Source organism: Temnothorax curvispinosus, unplaced genomic scaffold, assembly GCF_003070985.1.
Source record: "Temnothorax curvispinosus isolate PA1 unplaced genomic scaffold, ASM307098v1 QBEX01007734.1, whole genome shotgun sequence".
Taxonomy (NCBI): domain Eukaryota; kingdom Metazoa; phylum Arthropoda; class Insecta; order Hymenoptera; family Formicidae; genus Temnothorax; species Temnothorax curvispinosus.
This window is the reverse complement of record NW_020217514.1, coordinates 507,498-525,093: the sequence shown is the minus strand read 5'-3', so window position 1 is coordinate 525,093 and position 17,596 is coordinate 507,498. Positions and strand designations below refer to the sequence as shown.

Here is a 17,596-nt window from a genome sequence, read left to right as displayed (position 1 = left end):
AAGAGACGCATCGCAGGGAACCACCTGAGACTACCGCGATGGGTGACACACGAGCGCGATGACGACGAGTGTACGACTGATGAACGCGGACGTAAATCTAACTGGATAACCCCGAGATTATACTAGGAGCTATCGCATGAGATTTAACGTATATACAGGCTATGTCAGGTCATAGTCATCGCAGTATGCAACTGACCGACCGACCGACCATTTGATTATCAGCGCATTCTATTAACGATAGCGTAAAGAGGAGCGGTGAATACTTGCTCTCCTTTTTAATTCGTCAAAGTGGATTACTTTTCGTACAAATAGTCGAATGCGTTTATTCATCTGTACTAAATGGTCGTGATTCGAGCGAACGTTGCAGAGTGATTCATTCAATCTACATTGACTGGTTGAATGAATGCACTTTTATGTATCAATCGTTGCCACGAGTAATATACGTTCTTAGAGAAAAACGCCTAATGAGAAGTAAAAAGGCATAAAGATTGCAGACCTATTTTTTATTTTCTTTTTGATTATGTAATAATTAAGATTTCTTGCAATTTTTTTCTTTTCTATCTTCAAAGCCGGCGCAAAAAGTGTGACCAAACGCGCTGTTAAAAGAAAGACTTTGTGAATTAACATTCATAATGTAATTAAAATTTGTGACAAACGAATAAGACGTTGCATTTCCGTCGCAGCAAATGCCGTCATCGCGCGCTAGCTGAAGCGATCAACCAAGTAAAATTAAATTCGTGAACAAAGCATGGTCCAAATCTTAAATTTAGACGCGCGGTTTATATGCGTTCATCAGCCGATCGACGTAAGTATTCGGTCAGCAGGTAAGTATAAGCGCAGCGCTACCGCCATGTTACGTGCATCTTGCATTCACTTAAAATAAGTCATCGTCATCAAGTCACTCATGCACAAACATTCTCAAAAGTCATATTTACAGAAATAAGTTTATTAGCGAAATGATATTTATATACGTGCAATACATCTTTCTTATTTTGAAAAAGAGTATAATAAAGCAATAAATTCTTAAACAAGCAAGTTTCTATTAGAGATTAACATAATTAAAATTTTTTAAATGTCAAATAGATGTTACAATATTAAAAGAACAAGAAATCTTTTTAGTGATTATATTTTTCAGAAATTTGAGGATACAAAATAAAAAACAAATTAATGTGTTAAATTAAATATTAATTTTGCGAGCGATAAAAAAACATGACAATATCAACATAAAAACTAATTATTGCTAATTTAAACGAAATTTTGTGCTGTTTCAGAATAAGATTAATATATGTACTCTGCACGCATTAACTCTCTTCGAGATTCTTTTTCTCTTTTCCAAAAATATATAATTATTTCCTTTTATTTTGTATTTAATTATGTGTAAAAATTATTACTTAATTATGTGTATAAATAATTATCTACTTTTATTTTTTACTTTTTTTTTCTTGTGTTCAACATTTGACATATTGCATACGTTCTAACTCATGCGTTTAGAAATTAACATTTTTTAATGTTTTTAAAATGCCGGTATAATAATCAGTATGATAAGATAAAAGGGAGCAAAACTTTATCGAAAAGTCGCGAAATGTTTTTACCTGTGCAGAGTAACGTCAATGTAACCATCAGCAAGTGACCTAAACCCATTTTCACATACGGTACACCTGTTATTTTGCCGAGACACAACTTGGACGAGGCTCATCGTCCGACTGATCTACCTGGCAGATTCCTCGCCGAGAGGCTGACGTATCCAACCCCCGCGTTACCGTATCGAACTCGTGCAAAACTGCAGTTTTGATCAGTCGATTTGAGAACCGCGAGTGCGCTCGAGTGAATTTTTCGCGAACTCAGCATTTTTTTTTACAGAAGAACGAAGGAATAGAAAAAGAGGAATCGGATAATCTCCTTTGCGATAATTGCATTTCGTTCAATTACAGCGTGCAATTGGAATTGATTTTCTAATTTAGCCACCAGGTAACTTTTTAATTGTTCGGATGCCATTCAAATGTCCATTATAACTGACAAGAAAACGAAGTTATTTCGACCAGAAATCTTTTTTTAATTGCAAAATTTTTTCTAATTGCGATGTGGTTCGTGATAAATAGAAACGACAAGCCAACCTCGAAATTCGCTAATCAAAAATTTGCCTTTTTATTGGAGATTATAAATATATAGTTTTATAATAAAATTCTGTTTAAAACTCTGTTTCTACTTTACCTCTATTCGGCGCTCAACAGAAAGAAATAATTTTAATCGAAACACTGTTGAAGATGTTGGAGCAATTTTCAAATGTATGTCGAGAGTTCAAATTACTCGTAATAAGTTTAGGTATTTTTAGGCATGTCGACATAAAATCAGGCTTCTCGTGACACGTCCGCCCTGTTTCTCGTCATTCTTAATGCATCAAAAGTGATATACATTATGGCTATTAAGATTCTTTGAAATCGAAAGGCGTGGTGTTCTTCTTCCGCACACCCTCAAGAGCATTTATAAGATGCCGGAATATATGCCTCCAAAGCATGAAGCTGATTACGCAGATTGTAATAAAGTAAACTTGTCAGTATTTTAAGTCTTACAATAATTTTTCCGTTTAAAATTATAATAAATAATAAAATACTATTAGTTCCTTTTACTTTATAAATACACTAATTAGTTTAACTTTTAAGTAATTACATTAAGTAATTACATTAAGTAATAAACTTATTACTTTATATAATTAACTCATTACATTAAGTAATTACATTAAGTAATTACAGAGCAAAATAAGTCAGAAAAAGTATGTTACATTAAGTAATATACTATTGGTTTAACTTATTCTGTCTTATCATATCAAGTTTATTACAGAAAGTTTATTATTGTTCTGGTATGTCGAATGTCAAACCATATAGCATTTCTTTACTAAATATCTCGCTTATCTTCATAATACAAACGCATGGGCTTCTAAAAGCGGTTACTTGGACAAATATGTTTAATTCCTGGTAAGATTATCTAAGTTCATATGAGGATGCATCCATTACAGTCTACGCAAGCAGTTATCTAAGTTGATATGAGGACGCATTCATTAAAGTCTAAGCGAGCATATATTCGCGGGCAGCAATATTAAATTTATGCATGTATGTATGTAATTTTGCGTATAATTTTGCAAAGGGTAAATAATTCAACAAAGGGGAACTCTTCCCCTTTCACGTTGATGCGGCTTATTATGTCACACGATTCTCTCTATCTCCCCCTCAAGTTCCGATATACTCGTGATGCTGTTTGGAATGCTGATAACTATGACACACTGCGCTGCTCTAAAGTTCCTATCACACTTGATATTATTTCACATTTCATTCTTTCCAGTGTGTTTCAAAATTAGTGCGATAAGGCAAGTTACAAAAAGGATAAAAAAATTCTTTATAATCGGTATATTTTATAATACGACATATATCTAATAATGTGGTTAATTATAATTCTTCATGAAATGTTTCTGTCTACAATTAAAGAAAGCTGTTTATTTGTCTCGTGTTGCAGCATACTATTTGGCAACAGCCACTACCGCGTGTAACTATTTCAAGTTCCATATACACTCGTCCCTTCGAATTTACCGGACACCGTTTATGTAGATATGCTGGTAAAAATAGTAAACTCAATGGAGTTAGTTGCATGTAGTTAGTGGCTGCATAACGGAGCTATTCTTTTGCTAAATATCGGTACATATACGTTAATGTTGTGTTACCTAAAAATATCACAATATCGTATCTCTTATCAAAATTTTAAACTTTTGACATTCGTAGAATTTATAAGAAGATAAATTTCTTAAATTGCACATCTTAAAATTCTATGTGAATAGACCCACAACGATTAACTCGTAATTCACATTATACCTTCTTTAAAGTAGTGGATTGATAAGTCGTTTTAAAACTTTTATACATAGTATTAAATCATTTATTCAACAATGACATGGTTTCTTGAAGCTTGGAGAATTTAAACAAACTGCAAATCCAGAGACATCTATTTTAATCCGGCTTCAGTATCGAAAGTTTAAAACAATGCAAACAACAACGCAATTTGACTTTGCGAATTATCGTTCGCAAAATCGTATTAAAACAACGTACGTAAGACCACTGCAGCGATTCTAATCTCGTGGAAGTAATCCACGAGAATGAAACAGTGTGGCAGAGTGCCGTATAGTATGATTCGACAAAAGTGGAGAAACGGAGACCGATAGACAGCGGAATCTTGAAGGAAGAAACGAGAAGCGAGCGACAGGGCGTTCCGACCAGAAATAGAAAAGCGGCACGGGGAGAGTCGTCGAGTATCAGCCAAGGTGGTGTTCCATGTGAGTCTCTTCGTGCCGGATCGGAAACTCGTAGTAGTTCACGCGTCGAAACATGCCGCGCGGCATCCCAATGAGATCCTCTCTGAGGAGCCGAGACTCGTCCTCGACGTCGACCGGGATCGATCCTCGGGAGCGCATCAAGGACTGCTGCCGAAAGCTGGTGGAGTTTATGTGTACCCAGGTCGGCGTGGGTGGCCTGGTGGTGGGCTATGCCATTGTGGGTGCCTTCGGCTTCATAAGCATCGAAGGCCAGGTCGATCCGACGGCGTCGGTGTGCGTGCGGGAATACATCCGTCAGGAATACGCCGACGAGCTGTGGTTCAGCACCGCCAGCAATCAGTCGGTAAACATATTCAACCGGACCACCTTCTACATGGTGTCGAATAGTATTCTGAAACAATATCAGGAAAATATTACCAAACGACAGAAAGACAAGTGCAACGGCCTAACGCCCGTCGATCAATGGTCGTTCCCCGCGGCGTTGATGTTCTGCCTCTCGGTGTTCACTATGATCGGTTACGGCAGCCTGGTGCCGAAGACCCAGGTGGGTAAAGGTGCCACTGTGATCTACGCTGTGCTGGGCATTCCGCTGTACGTGCTCTATTTCTTGAACATGGGTAAGGTGCTCGCGCAGACTTTTAAGTGGCTGTACACGCGATTGTACGAGTGCACCGGTCAACGGAAACCTGGACAGAGGATCATCGTGCCCTCGACCGCTTGTCTCTGGGTGATATTCGGCTACATATTGGCCGGCTCGATCATGTTCGCCGAATGGGAACAGTGGGACTACCTGGACAGTACCTACTTCTGCGTCACTTCGCTCTGCAAAATCGGCATGGGCGACCTAGTTCCAGGCTGGAGCCAAAGTACGCAGGACAGCCAGACAAAGCTCATCATCAACTTCGTGTATTTGCTGCTAGGCATGGGCCTGATAGCCATGTGCTACAATCTGATGAGGGAGGAAGTGTACGTGAAGGCACGGGAACTCAAGGAACAGCTGAACCAAGCGATGGATGCGGTCAATTATAAATTAATGACGTGTTGCAAATCGGAACCTACGGATTGAGAGATCAAATGACAATCGCAGGATGCATTACGAAAGTTATAATCTATCGTAAAAGGGTGAAAAAGCGGTAATAAGGTGATAATTAATAAAAACTTTTAAAACCTAATCGAAGAAGAGATTTCTTTCTCTGTAATCAGCAAAAAGTTATATAAATACAGAGAACAAACAAGAAGAAAGTGGAAAGGTGTTGTATCTTTGCATAAATGTTATCACAAATGCGGACTATATCGTTAAGAACATTCGCCAGCGATTGTAAACGGTTTGTGGTATATAGCGCGTTGTTTCATGCTGTGTGTCCAATATTATTATAACATATATAATAATGTCTATATTTTAATTTTGATATGTTAAAGAGAGGTAAGAGATTCTCGTCTAAGAAATAAGTTGTCCCATTTTCGATACGTGATTGTTAAATAATTACTGGAAGTTATAGAAACAAAATTATGGAACAAATGTTACGATTGCTGTCTGCATTGAACAACTAATCGTAAAATTTATAATTTTTATTACGTTATTACATTAATTGTTAATTATTGCTATGATGATGAAATTATTAGTATTTCTATGTTTTATAGACTTAAGTATAAATAGATTAAACTCTAGCTCCATATGAAGCGTCTAATCGACAGTGCGTTAGAGCAGTTTACTTGTGAAATACGAATCGTGATTTATATCAACAGTCAATAATATTTTTAATACCATCATAAAATCGCGTCGTCGATATCACCTATACTCGTGAATAGTATGTTTGAGATGACGGTGTGGAAGTTTACATATATCGATCACTAGAGATATCGGTGGTAGAGATATCACTCCGTGGATTTTTACGACAGATTATTTGCGTTCCCTGATATTGGAAACGTGACGTTAAAATATAAACCTTTTATATCCAGTATCGCAGAATTATCAACGCTTTTCTGCACATAATAATATAAGAACTGTGAGACATTAAAATAGCTAGTCAGATTAAAACGGAAAAACGGAATATATTAATAATTTTTAAAATCGTATTTAATGATCGTAATTCACACGGTATCTTTATTTAAATATTAATCAATATTGATTATATCTGATTCTAAATCACTATTAATTGTATTTTTTATTTAAAACGTATAAAAATTAGGTGTGAATGAGCTATATTATAAGCTATATTTATAAGAAGAATTTACACGAAGTTATAATTGTTTCACTCATGAAAATATGTTATATTCTGACAACAAATTAATACGATTATATGGTTTTTGTTTACGTTTAATTTATTGTGAATTTTGAAGACAACAGGAATTTATAAAGCTATCGAAGTGTCCGTCATGAACATACACATGACTATATATACATACACATGAGAATATATTTATCTGACAGCACATGTCAACCACGAAATAACTGTGCTACCGATTATTATCAAGAGTATAGTCACTCTGCTAATTTATCGATCACGATAATGTCCAGCACAGTAAATTAATGAGGCTGCAATGACCTCGCCGAGAGAAATGATGCACAAATGTAGATAATTTATTACGCGCATTATTATACATTCCACAAAATGATTTGTACATGATTGCCAAAAAATAAAAATTTATTGCTATCGATAAAAGAATTTACGTTATTTTGATGTGTGATTTTATTTTTATAACCATTTGCTGCTTTAATAAAATTATAGCGAAAAGTCATTGTATTTTGTTTGTCACAAGACAATGCATAATATTAATATCGTGATTAAATACCTATTTATTGTACTGTATTGCAAACTATATTTTTTCTACTTCCATATGTATGTCTTAAAAAAAGATATTTTTGAAGTTTAGAGAAGGATTTGACTAAAAATAAAATAGAAATTTTTATTATTAACAAATCCTTAATTTTATTGACTTTAATGCAATATTATTAAAATTAGAAATGTTTAATATTTCTATTTAATATACTATTCAGCATATGTGCTTAGATCGTATATATCTGTGTATGCTTTGAAATAATAATCTAGTGCGATCACAGAAATAACCTAACCCGAAACTGTCATGATTCTGGTGAGTCACTTTGGTTTCACTGCAAATGGTTAACGGAACTATCTGCATATTCCCAGTTCACATAATTTCTCGATGTACCAAAACTCGTGTTTTGAATAAAAATAGGAATCTTACGGCAATGTTAAATCTTGGATTTTGTATGTAATTTATGGTATTGTAAATTAAATTTCTCCTTGTGCTATTGATAAAATATTCTCATAAATTTATCATAGTGAATGATTGAAAAAAAAAGTGTTTGTTTCGTGGAGTTTTGAACTTTTTTTGAGGTTTGCTCGGAACTGAGAGCCAATCTGACAATTCTGACTTCGGATTCGGATTCAGCGGGTCAAAATACATGAGAATACACTAGTGTAGTGTCTCGGCCAAGAACACTTTTTATTTTTTGTGTGCCTGTGTTATTATTTATCTCATAAATTTATTGTGATAAATAATTATCGATCTCATAAATTTATTATGGATGGATGAATATTATAGGTGGATGAATGATTATCAGTCTTATAAATCGGATAAGAATTTATCGTAAAACTCTGTAATGTTATCGCGCCGGTATAATTGTACAGTAGCTGATAACAGTCAACTATGCTTCTTCTGGTAAGTGTAACGTGTTGAAATAGAAGCGTAGTTCTCTACATCGCGGAGTTCTCTACTTTATCCGCCTTCAATAAGATCGCGTAACGTAATGACATAAATGCATTTATTGAGCACAGATAATAGATGCTTTAACTTTAGGCCTCGGTTTAGATTTTTTTATGTTATTAAAAAAATAGATATATTATTAAAAGAGAGAGATATATGTTTTTCTGAAAGCTAAAGTTAATAAAAAATATATAGTTTATAGCATGAAGCTTCAAAAACTATAATTTTTGATACGCGACTAAGGCTCGGCATCACTTTTAACAAATAAATTATAATTAGATCATATGTTTTTTATAAAACAGTTTAGATAACAAAGAAATAATTTTACAAAGATCCTAAACGTTCAAAACACTTTGTTAAATATATATAATTTTCTATTTTAAAGAAAGTATATCCATAAATGCTGTTGAGAAAGAAGATAAATAACTTTTGTGTGATGAGCTAACGAATCATACGGAGATGTTTTAATGGTCAGAAAAGAACATTTATAATTCATAAATCTCAATGAGAGCCATATACACAAACCGTACAAATTTCTAGAAATGGTCCCTTTAATCTACCAGCTAATCATGCTAGTTGATTTAAACTTTCATACATCAACGGTGGTACGATATTTAATAGAATTCAGAATAATTCGGCTGAGTGCTATTAGGTTAAATGCATTTGTATCGATAAACCACAAATAATAATGTAGCAGCTTTTATGTGTTAAATATATATAGTTCACAATTGATTAATTTCTCTAATAACAAATTAATTTGGTTACATTAATTAGAAGTTATTTATTAGCACTATTATCATTGTAATCAAGTCTCTTATTACGCAACCAACTTAGTGATTATTATTATCGCCTAATAGTTATTTTACTTATAATTGTATTTTGTTAAATTACAAAAAAATAAAGTATACATATTTAAATATTAAATATTAAAAATAATAAATTGAGCATAAATAAAAGCAAAGCTTAAAAAGATCTAAGAAGCTTAAAAAACTTAAAAAAGTCTATATAAAAAATACAACAGACAAGAACATTGTCATAACTTATTATAATACAATTTCAGATGTCTATAAAAAAAGAGTCAGCGCCTCTTTCAAGAATCACAGATTAGTAACAATCAAATCAATCACACTTGAAATCCCGGCGGAAAGTGCGCAAGGGAGTTACCTCGATGACAAGTTGGCACCGTCGTCGAATTGTTGAAATTTGCAGTGGGGTCCTTGCAGACGTCCAAGCTTACTGGCGCAATTTGTCGAGTTGCTCTCGCTTGGCATCTGAATGCAAGCAGACCTGCAGTTCTCTAGGATTGCCGAATCACTACGGAATCCTCGCCTCCGTTGGTCGTTCTTCGCCGTGTACACGAGCTATGTGCTTATAGAGATGTGTGAAGAGCTCTAGTCCGGTAATATCAGCAAAGTGGACAATCAGGGACGCCGATATCACGGTACCAATCAGTTGAACATTATGCAATCAATGAAAGTCACAGCTATACATGCATTCACAAATGGTAATTTTTTTTAAAAGATTAATATATTGCGTAATATATACATATATATATATACGCTATGTGAGTATCGTATATTTTATTGTCTTATTTTGATCTCCTTTTTTTCCAAATTAAATTTTACATCAAAACTGATTGTGAGTGACATTTGCAACATCTAATATTAATTAGATTTAAATAATTTCTGGTAATATAATTATACACACATATGTATCACATAATAATGCTTAGAAGGAAATGGAACTATGGAAATGGAATGATACGTAACTAATGAGTTTTCTATTAAGCACATTATGTTTTAATTAGAGATTACTGTTTCATCGAGACAGAACTGTATTTCTTTAGCAAGAACAGACAGGTCTCTGAATTCACTGAATTTTAATTGTGATCGTTTAATCAAATATCATCCTAATCCCGTGCCGGATGCAAAATGAATTCAATTAAATCGATGACCATTCGATCATCTCTCCGTTCAATTGAGTTTATCTAGTAGTAAAATACGAGAACCAGTCGATATTTATCTGAAATAAAAAAACATCATTTATTTCAGGAGAACGCGATTTCAAAGGGGATTAATTAGAAATTTCGCCGCGCAAAAATCGAAAGATTGAAAAAAGTATTGCATATACCGCTGACCGACACGGGCGAAGAAATATGTTTGCGCTAAACTATAAAATATTATTTGTAGAGGCATATATTGACGGAGATATTTTCTTCTTTGCCGAAGTTTGAAGGCAGACACCTGAATCAACATCGAGTGCAGCGCACTTTCCCCCGCGGAAGCAGCTCGCGCGTTTTGCGAAGCCCGCTTTGTTGATTCTGACAGATTTGCCCCCGAAAGAGCTATCAAACAAAACGCGAAACTTTCGGGGAAGGTTCTACTTCGGTAAACGAAACAAAGCCGAATTTTCATATATATTGCACAGTGAGTACAGCAACAACAAGACTTAACTGTAAAATCTCCAACGATAACTATTTATAATATCATAATTAGTGAAAATAGATATTGCGGAGAACACACTTATTCAATTTGCGTATACTGAAGTCCCATTGACCCGTTCAGTAATTTATATTACTGACACAATCGACAGACAAGTTTTTATCTACAAATTACCAATCCATTAATCAACTTTTATCTATAAAGTATAATAATTAACGAATTTGTTTCTTCTAAGAGTCGACGGTATATACATCATGGATTATGATGTCCGAACTTGTCGGTAATAAAAGGGATAGCCGTCTCTGTGGCTTTGGCGAGAGCCGGATCACAGTTTGGAAATTCTATAGCGATAACTCGATTTAAACTGAGTAAACTCCTGCCGCTGAAACATCGCGAACTGCGTCGGACTTGAAATTAATAGTAACTTCTGTGCTCGCGAGCGTATCCGCTGAGTGCTTTGACTACATATACGAAGTAAAATCTCGACGGTAATACGAAGGTAATTTTCATCGAGGACACTTTGACTCCAATCAAGTTTCTGCGCCGGGAACGAGCTAGCTTAAAATTCCGTCGTCTTGAATATCTAACTTTTACCAGGTCAGCGAGAGTGTTTCTTGAAAAATATTCAATTTACTCCGTCTTGCGCGTACTTCAAAGCACGTATACTCACGGTGTAGCTCTTGTATTATGAATGAGATTTTAACTGTAACTGGACATTGTCTCTGTAGAAAATTAATAATATATCGTACAAGATTTTCAACTCAATATATCTTCAATTTTAATAATTAGAATCATTCACGTCTGAAAGAAGGTTTTATTTGAATTATTGTTTGCTTCTTAATCTAGTTTTCTTTTCATACTGCGCAATTTTGCGCTACAAAAAGTATGAAAACAATTATAAAATATCAGACATGTTTCTCTTTCCAATCGCGAATGACAGTCGCTACATTTTATTTAATTCGGACGTACACAGCTACAGAAGTGTAGTCGGTCCTTTTGCCGACAGATTTATTTCTATTTTGCATCGCGTTTGCACACAAACAAGCAGCAAGAGAGAAAGATGCCCGCGAGTGTTCGTGTCATAAGTAGACACGAGCGCAAGATCGATGGCACAATCGCGTATTTTTCCGGCTTGTATTTCCCCGGATTCTAATTCCGGTAACGCCGGCTGACATTTTTCACCTCGGCGTGCTCGGCTCGACATCACACATGCAGATACACACACGCACACATATATACATCTGACATGTACACATTGGACAACGGTAAATCGGTCGGGCAACCCGTTTGAGACCGAAATCGTGAGGCGTAGGTAGATAACGCCGATGGTGGTGATCCAAGGAGATTATTGGAATCTTGCCAAGTCCCCTTCAATATGGAGCTCCCACGTCAACCTACCTCCATCTCCTCGCGTTTATCCGATCGCTCGACACACGATGTGTAACGCGGCACAATGGGCAAGAGAAAAATACGTCATCCTGGTAAAAAGAGGAGTTGACAGGGATACTGCCTTTTGTCGGTTGGCGTTTTCCGCGACGGAATTAAGCTTACATCTCGTGAATAGATGCGAAAGGCACCTTTTGAGATAAAACAGCATGTTACTACGACAATTCGCATAATACGATGACAATTAATTCATTTCAGAACACGACGTTACGGAATTCACTTCTTAATTAGCATACGTTTCTCTCTCTCTCTCTCTCTCTCTCTCTCTTTCTCTCTCTCTCCAATTGTTTCTCCTTTGAAGAGAACTATTCTAATTTGCTGTGTATTTCAAACGGAAGTTACATACGTTCTTTTGAAAAACGTCTATAAAAAAAACCCCTCAAGATATAAAAGTAAACAGGAGAACTAAGAAATAAATCTCAATCTACATTACGAACGAAGTACAGATTGATCCCGGCAATTTCTGGGGCACGTTTGAAGTGCCCATAACGATCCGTCGGATGAATTAAGAAGGAAGTTTTAATTCTTGACAAACAACCCGCCGAACTTTCTCAGTCCCTTTCATCCTCCGCTCCCCGCCATCGCCCTTCCTTGCTTTTTTTTCCTATTTGCCGAGAGGGAGATTGGCGTTCAAAGTCCGGTGATAAATGAGCTACTCCGAATCGAGACGACTCACTCTGCTACGCCTGTTTTACTCCGGCTCGTCTTTGACTTGTAAAGACCAACCAAGTCTCTTCCCCCTTCTCTCTCCCTCCCTTTCTCCCTCTGCCTCTCTGCTATTGCAATTTTAATTCATCAATATGTCGGCACGTTGCCGGAAGCCGGATGTTTCGTACCGGAGGTTTAAAGGGATCGTCGCGGTATGCCGGTTAATGCGCCGCCATACAATGCCACACCGATCCATTGTTCCAGCTAAGGAACACCCGTTGCCCTGCTCCCGGTGCTTTTCATGGAGTTAGCTTAGTCTATGCCATAAAATGGCGAACTAGGTTCATGAGCGATGCTAAATTAAATTTACGCGAGGCTGGCCTGCGCGCTATCCGTATTTCCCAGCCGCGTATCTCTCCAATATCATTATATACCGGCCGCTTATTTAAGGAAAGGTATGTGTACATTTTGTAATAATAGTACAGCAAATTTAGGCGTTGGTTAAAATAATATGATACATCAACCATATACAGTTTTACCATACAGTTTGAAAGCTGAATTCTTGTACTAATAAATTTTGCGAAGATATTTTCTATGTATGAAATATCTAAAAATTATATTGCATTTTTACCGATTATAATTTTATTTCATGTCATTTTCACTAGCCAAAGATTTTTCGTTCATCAAAAGCAACTATTATGTAACGTCCGAAAGACGTTTTTACTATTTGTGTGAAATATCCGCCGCATCATAGATCACGAATAATACAGATATATGATGAAAGAAAGTGCTATCTCACTATAGAGATAGATTACGAAAATTTATGGTCTCCATGTAAAAGCATTATTTTTGTTTCAGGTATTTGCCAGATGATGCTGTAAACTAGCCGATTTTTCAGCGAGATAATCCAAGCAGCAATAACACGATTAATCGCTTCGCATTGTGTTTATGGCGGGATTTATCATTCAAAAAGGTTTTACCGTAATCTCGAAGAATCAAGCAATTAATGTTACAAGTGCAATTGCTTGATCTTGTTAACGATACGAGCGCTGAATTGTGCGACCCAAATAAAACATTACTCCTCGCGAAGACCCGCTTCTGTCAAATGGGAACAACAAAACTCAAATCCATTTGTTTTGTGGATGAAAGATTAAAAACGTATAATCCGGGAGAAAACAATGCAGAGAGTTTTTATTAATTTTCCTTTGAAATGAAAGCAGCCGAGTCATTTTTATATCCCTTCAGATGAATGAAACTTAAACCTTTTTCTTAGTTTTCACATATATGTACATAACGATTTTTTGTATTATATGTTGTATAAATCTTATTTTACAGTCTTCATCGTCAATGCAAATTTTCAGAACAACGATCATTGCTCCATTTTGTACGACGTCTCCTAAAAACAGACTTTCCCGACGTAAAGAAAAACCATGCATCGCGGCGATCGATTTCTCGTCATCTCGCGAGATGATCGAAGTCTATTCAACCCTTTCGACGGAGAGAAACCCTTTTCTCACCCTCTTCGCGTATAAGGCGAAGCGCTTTTTCCAGCTGATGTCTTCGCGGTTACTGTGTCGCGCTCGTCTCCTCGTGCATAAACGTACGCGCGCAAGTTCGGTCCAGATTCCTCCATCGCGAATCCACCCCACCGTCGGCGTCGGCGGGGATCACCCTCCCAGACGCCCGTCTCTCCCGCGGGCTCACACTGCGCCCGGTGGTGCGCACCCGGTGGCGCCTCCAAGCGATCGAGATCTCGGCGCACCCCCTCGACCACGGGCTCGCGACGACGACTACCTTCAGTCGTGGGTGCAGTGCGTGCGAGTGTGCAGCGGTCCCGAGAGCTGCTGCGAGAGACCGGCGTGGCTTGGAGTGCGCGCGAAGTTAGGTCAGTGTTACCACCCCCCCGTTCATCCCCTTCGTCATCGTTGTCGTCGCCCACGGCGGGCACCGCTTGGGAACGTCGGCACCCGGGATTCCCCGTCTCCGACCGAAATCATCGGGTTTGCCGGGCGCCCCGACGCTACGTGGTTCCCGGTAGGCGTGATGCATATTTCTTAGGGGGGGTGTCGCGAAATCCTCTGCGTTTATCACGCGCTTAAGCAGTAGAAAATAGACGGAGCACAAATTTTGAGAGATTTTGAATGCAAATTATGTTGTTCTATTAGAGTACGCGGAAATTATGGAAATTATTCAAAATAGAAATCTTCGGGGATTGAAAAACGCGTTTACTATGAAAATATGCATGCGTGCAAATATATCGATGAAGAGGATTTTACAAATTTAGGCGATATGTTAATATCAGTTCTCGTAACTAATTATTTACAAAATATCAAATACATGTAAATTTATGTAAACTAATAGTGAAAAGTAAAAATTTTCAAATAGTTTTGCATATTTTGATTCTTGTAACATAATTTTCTGCAAAAGTTGTATAATGTATTTTGTAAATGAGTCTTATTTTCCACAGGCAGCATATAAATGCATAATTGTTTATAGCTGTAATTGCAAAATATATTTTTTGGGATGCTGATTTCAAATTAACACTAATTTTCAGCAAAAATTTAAAGTAATATTAACATAAAGTCGCAAAATGTGGGCGGACTGTATGATTGATATTTTTCAAGAAATAAAATTAAATTTACGTTATGTAATAAATCTTAATTGAGAAAAAAAGAGATAAGAAAGTTAATAGGGATAATTTTCGTATTTGCATGAATAATTCTCCGAGACTTATCGCGCGGATTCAAACATGCGTAAGATATAATCGCGAGTAATTAGAGCGAAGTTGCGGGACTGGTTCGCGCTCTCTCGACAGCTGCTACGCTAATCTAAATTCTCATAAACTTTAATCGCAGAAAGCATGAGCGGCGGAGCGCAGTAGCGGAAAGATGCGAGGAATTCGCGATTCGCGCGATATCCGCGGTGGCGGCGGCGTTGAAACCGTCGTGAAATTATTTCATTGAGATTCGACGATTATCGAAACATTTCGCTGCTCTCGGACACGCGATATCGCGTGGCGTTCTTTTTATTATTTCTCGCTTCACCTCCTCTCCCCCCCTCCGCTCCACCTTCTGCACGACGGATTCAATATCCTCCGCTGTGAGGAATCCTCTCCATTGTGTCCGCATGCGGAACTTTTGGTATTCGAATTGGAATTGCGCCACGATTTTTATCGAAGTTTAATAAACGCTCTAATCCTGAATATCATTCACCAAGAACTTCAATATCCCCCTGAAATCCTTCCGATTGTATTCTATCATCTCGTATCGAAGATATACAATTTAATCCATTATTTATCCTATACGCGTTTTTTTTACTATTTCATTTTTATTCGTTATATTACTTGATAATACCCGTAAAATAATAATTTTCTGAACGATCATTTTTTACAAGAAAAAGAAAAAAAGGAAGAGAAAGGGAGGAGGAAATTAATAATTGATTCTTCAACTACATGTAATTATGAGATTTAAAAATTTGCATATCAATGTAATCTTTTTGCGACAGATTTTTCCTAAAAAATAAAACATTTGCGCGCGGATACTTCAAAAAACGTATTGCATGTGTAATAATTGAAGTAGTAGATTGTAAAAAGTTCCATGAGCTTTGACGGATTTTGACCCGATCGACAGATTTTCGCTTAAACTTTCATCGTCAGCAAAGTACATTCTGGGTCTTTTCAATTATGCGTCCGAATCGAATGCTACGGTGTGCGATACCGTGGAATTCTTTTCAGTCGGGAGCTAATGGATTGTCAAGAATAGAAACTTCACGTGGTTTTGCGATCGTTGGCTCGATATAGCCGATCAAATGTTTTCAATTTTATTTCCCACGGACCGCGCTCCACCCTCCCTGTCGAAGCTGAAATAGTTTCGGAGATAGACGTCATTGAAAACAACGTGCCATTTTCACATGATAACTTTTTAATCCGCAACATATCGCGCGCGTGCGAAATATATGTATATCGCCGCGACCGACGACGTCGTATCATAATTATTTGATATTAAAACAAAATATAATGTGCTTTAGCTGAAAATTTTAATGGGACAAATTATATGCGTAAAGGTACTAAACAATCGATCTCTTGATGTTACTTTAATTTCGACCTCGAAGATTGCCTCGCACTATAAATGCAAATAGGCACGGGAAAAACTACTCTGCCTGTTCCGATCGTTAATCTTACAGTCGGTATCGAGTGCCAACCGAGTTCATTGTCTCGATTTCCATCGAATTCGCGCACTATAGAAGCGATCCTTACTCGGAGGCGCTCGAGCGATTACAAAGGGTGCTATAAAGTAATTTACTTTCTCCATAGAAAAATAAAGAGGAAACGCGAGAGAGGTATGCAATGAAAGCGAGCAAACTGTGCTGAATCGTGGAGCTGTTTAAAATCCATTTGGATTGTACGATATCGAATTGCTCAATGCTGCGAATTATACGCACTGTGGAATCGATCAATAACTCTGTTCTAATCGTGAAAATATTTTATTAAGTTAGTAAAATATTTTCTTATGTAATGGTAACTTAAACAGGTGTCACTTAAAAATACTTCATCTCTATATAAAACATATTATCCGATTATTTTAACTCATTGCTTTGGGTTCTACAATTAGCACATACTAGAGAAAGGGCACGTTTTAAAATTATTTCAATCAAGATATAACTTAGAAACGGAAAATTTAGGAATTGAAAAACTAAAAAAGTAAGTATATGACTATAAAGATCAAGACAGACTCAATGTTCTCGTATTCAATGCTGTCAGATGGCGGTTTTAATATCGAATAGGGGCCCTCAGTGTATTCCAGTTTTGTCTTAGGCGAATTCCCAGCTGATGACAACATCGTGAGGTCGGCTCTCCTCAGCTCGCTAATCCGAAATAATATACCGTTGACCCAGTTAGCGGTGCAACAGCAATTAGACATTCGCGCGGTGGCAGACAAGGCGGGACCAGAGCGTTGATCGATCCTCCCTTGTCTCTCTCTCTCTCTCTCTCTCTCTCTCTCTCTCTCTCTCTCTCTCT

At 36.8% G+C, this 17,596-nt stretch overlaps 3 protein-coding genes across 5 annotated transcripts in view; 2 read left to right on the top strand and 1 right to left on the bottom strand.

Moving 5' to 3' along the window:
- Nucleotides 1-1,709, bottom strand: part of LOC112457326 (carbonic anhydrase 2-like) — an 8,769-nt gene extending 7,060 nt beyond the window's left edge. Inside the window, exon 1 of the mRNA XM_025020306.1 lies at nt 1,593-1,709. Coding sequence (XP_024876074.1) covers nt 1,593-1,641 — 49 coding nt within the window. The 5' untranslated portion in view covers nt 1,642-1,709. The remainder of the gene's footprint in view (nt 1-1,592) is intronic.
- A 1,021-nt stretch (nt 1,710-2,730) lies between these two features.
- Nucleotides 2,731-6,953, top strand: LOC112457363 (TWiK family of potassium channels protein 18). The gene has a single exon (XM_025020363.1). It carries the CDS (start codon nt 4,368-4,370, stop codon nt 5,379-5,381), a length of 1,014 nt encoding a protein of 337 aa, XP_024876131.1. The 5' UTR covers nt 2,731-4,367; the 3' UTR covers nt 5,382-6,953.
- A 7,429-nt stretch (nt 6,954-14,382) lies between these two features.
- Nucleotides 14,383-17,596, top strand: part of LOC112457316 (acetylcholine receptor subunit alpha-like) — a 174,265-nt gene continuing 171,051 nt past the window's right edge. For 2 of the 3 annotated variants that reach the window (XM_025020284.1, XM_025020282.1), the window contains exon 1: nt 14,383-14,464. The gene's annotated coding sequence lies outside the window, so the exon portion shown is untranslated. Of the gene's footprint in view, nt 14,614-17,596 lie in introns of all 3 variants that reach the window. The other variant, XM_025020283.1, reaches the window with a different exon arrangement.

Excerpts from the sequence above, each read along its gene's own strand:
- LOC112457363 (XM_025020363.1), top strand. The coding sequence starts at position 4,368 with ATGCCGCGCGGCATCCCAATGAGATCCTCTCTGAGGAGCCGAGACTCG.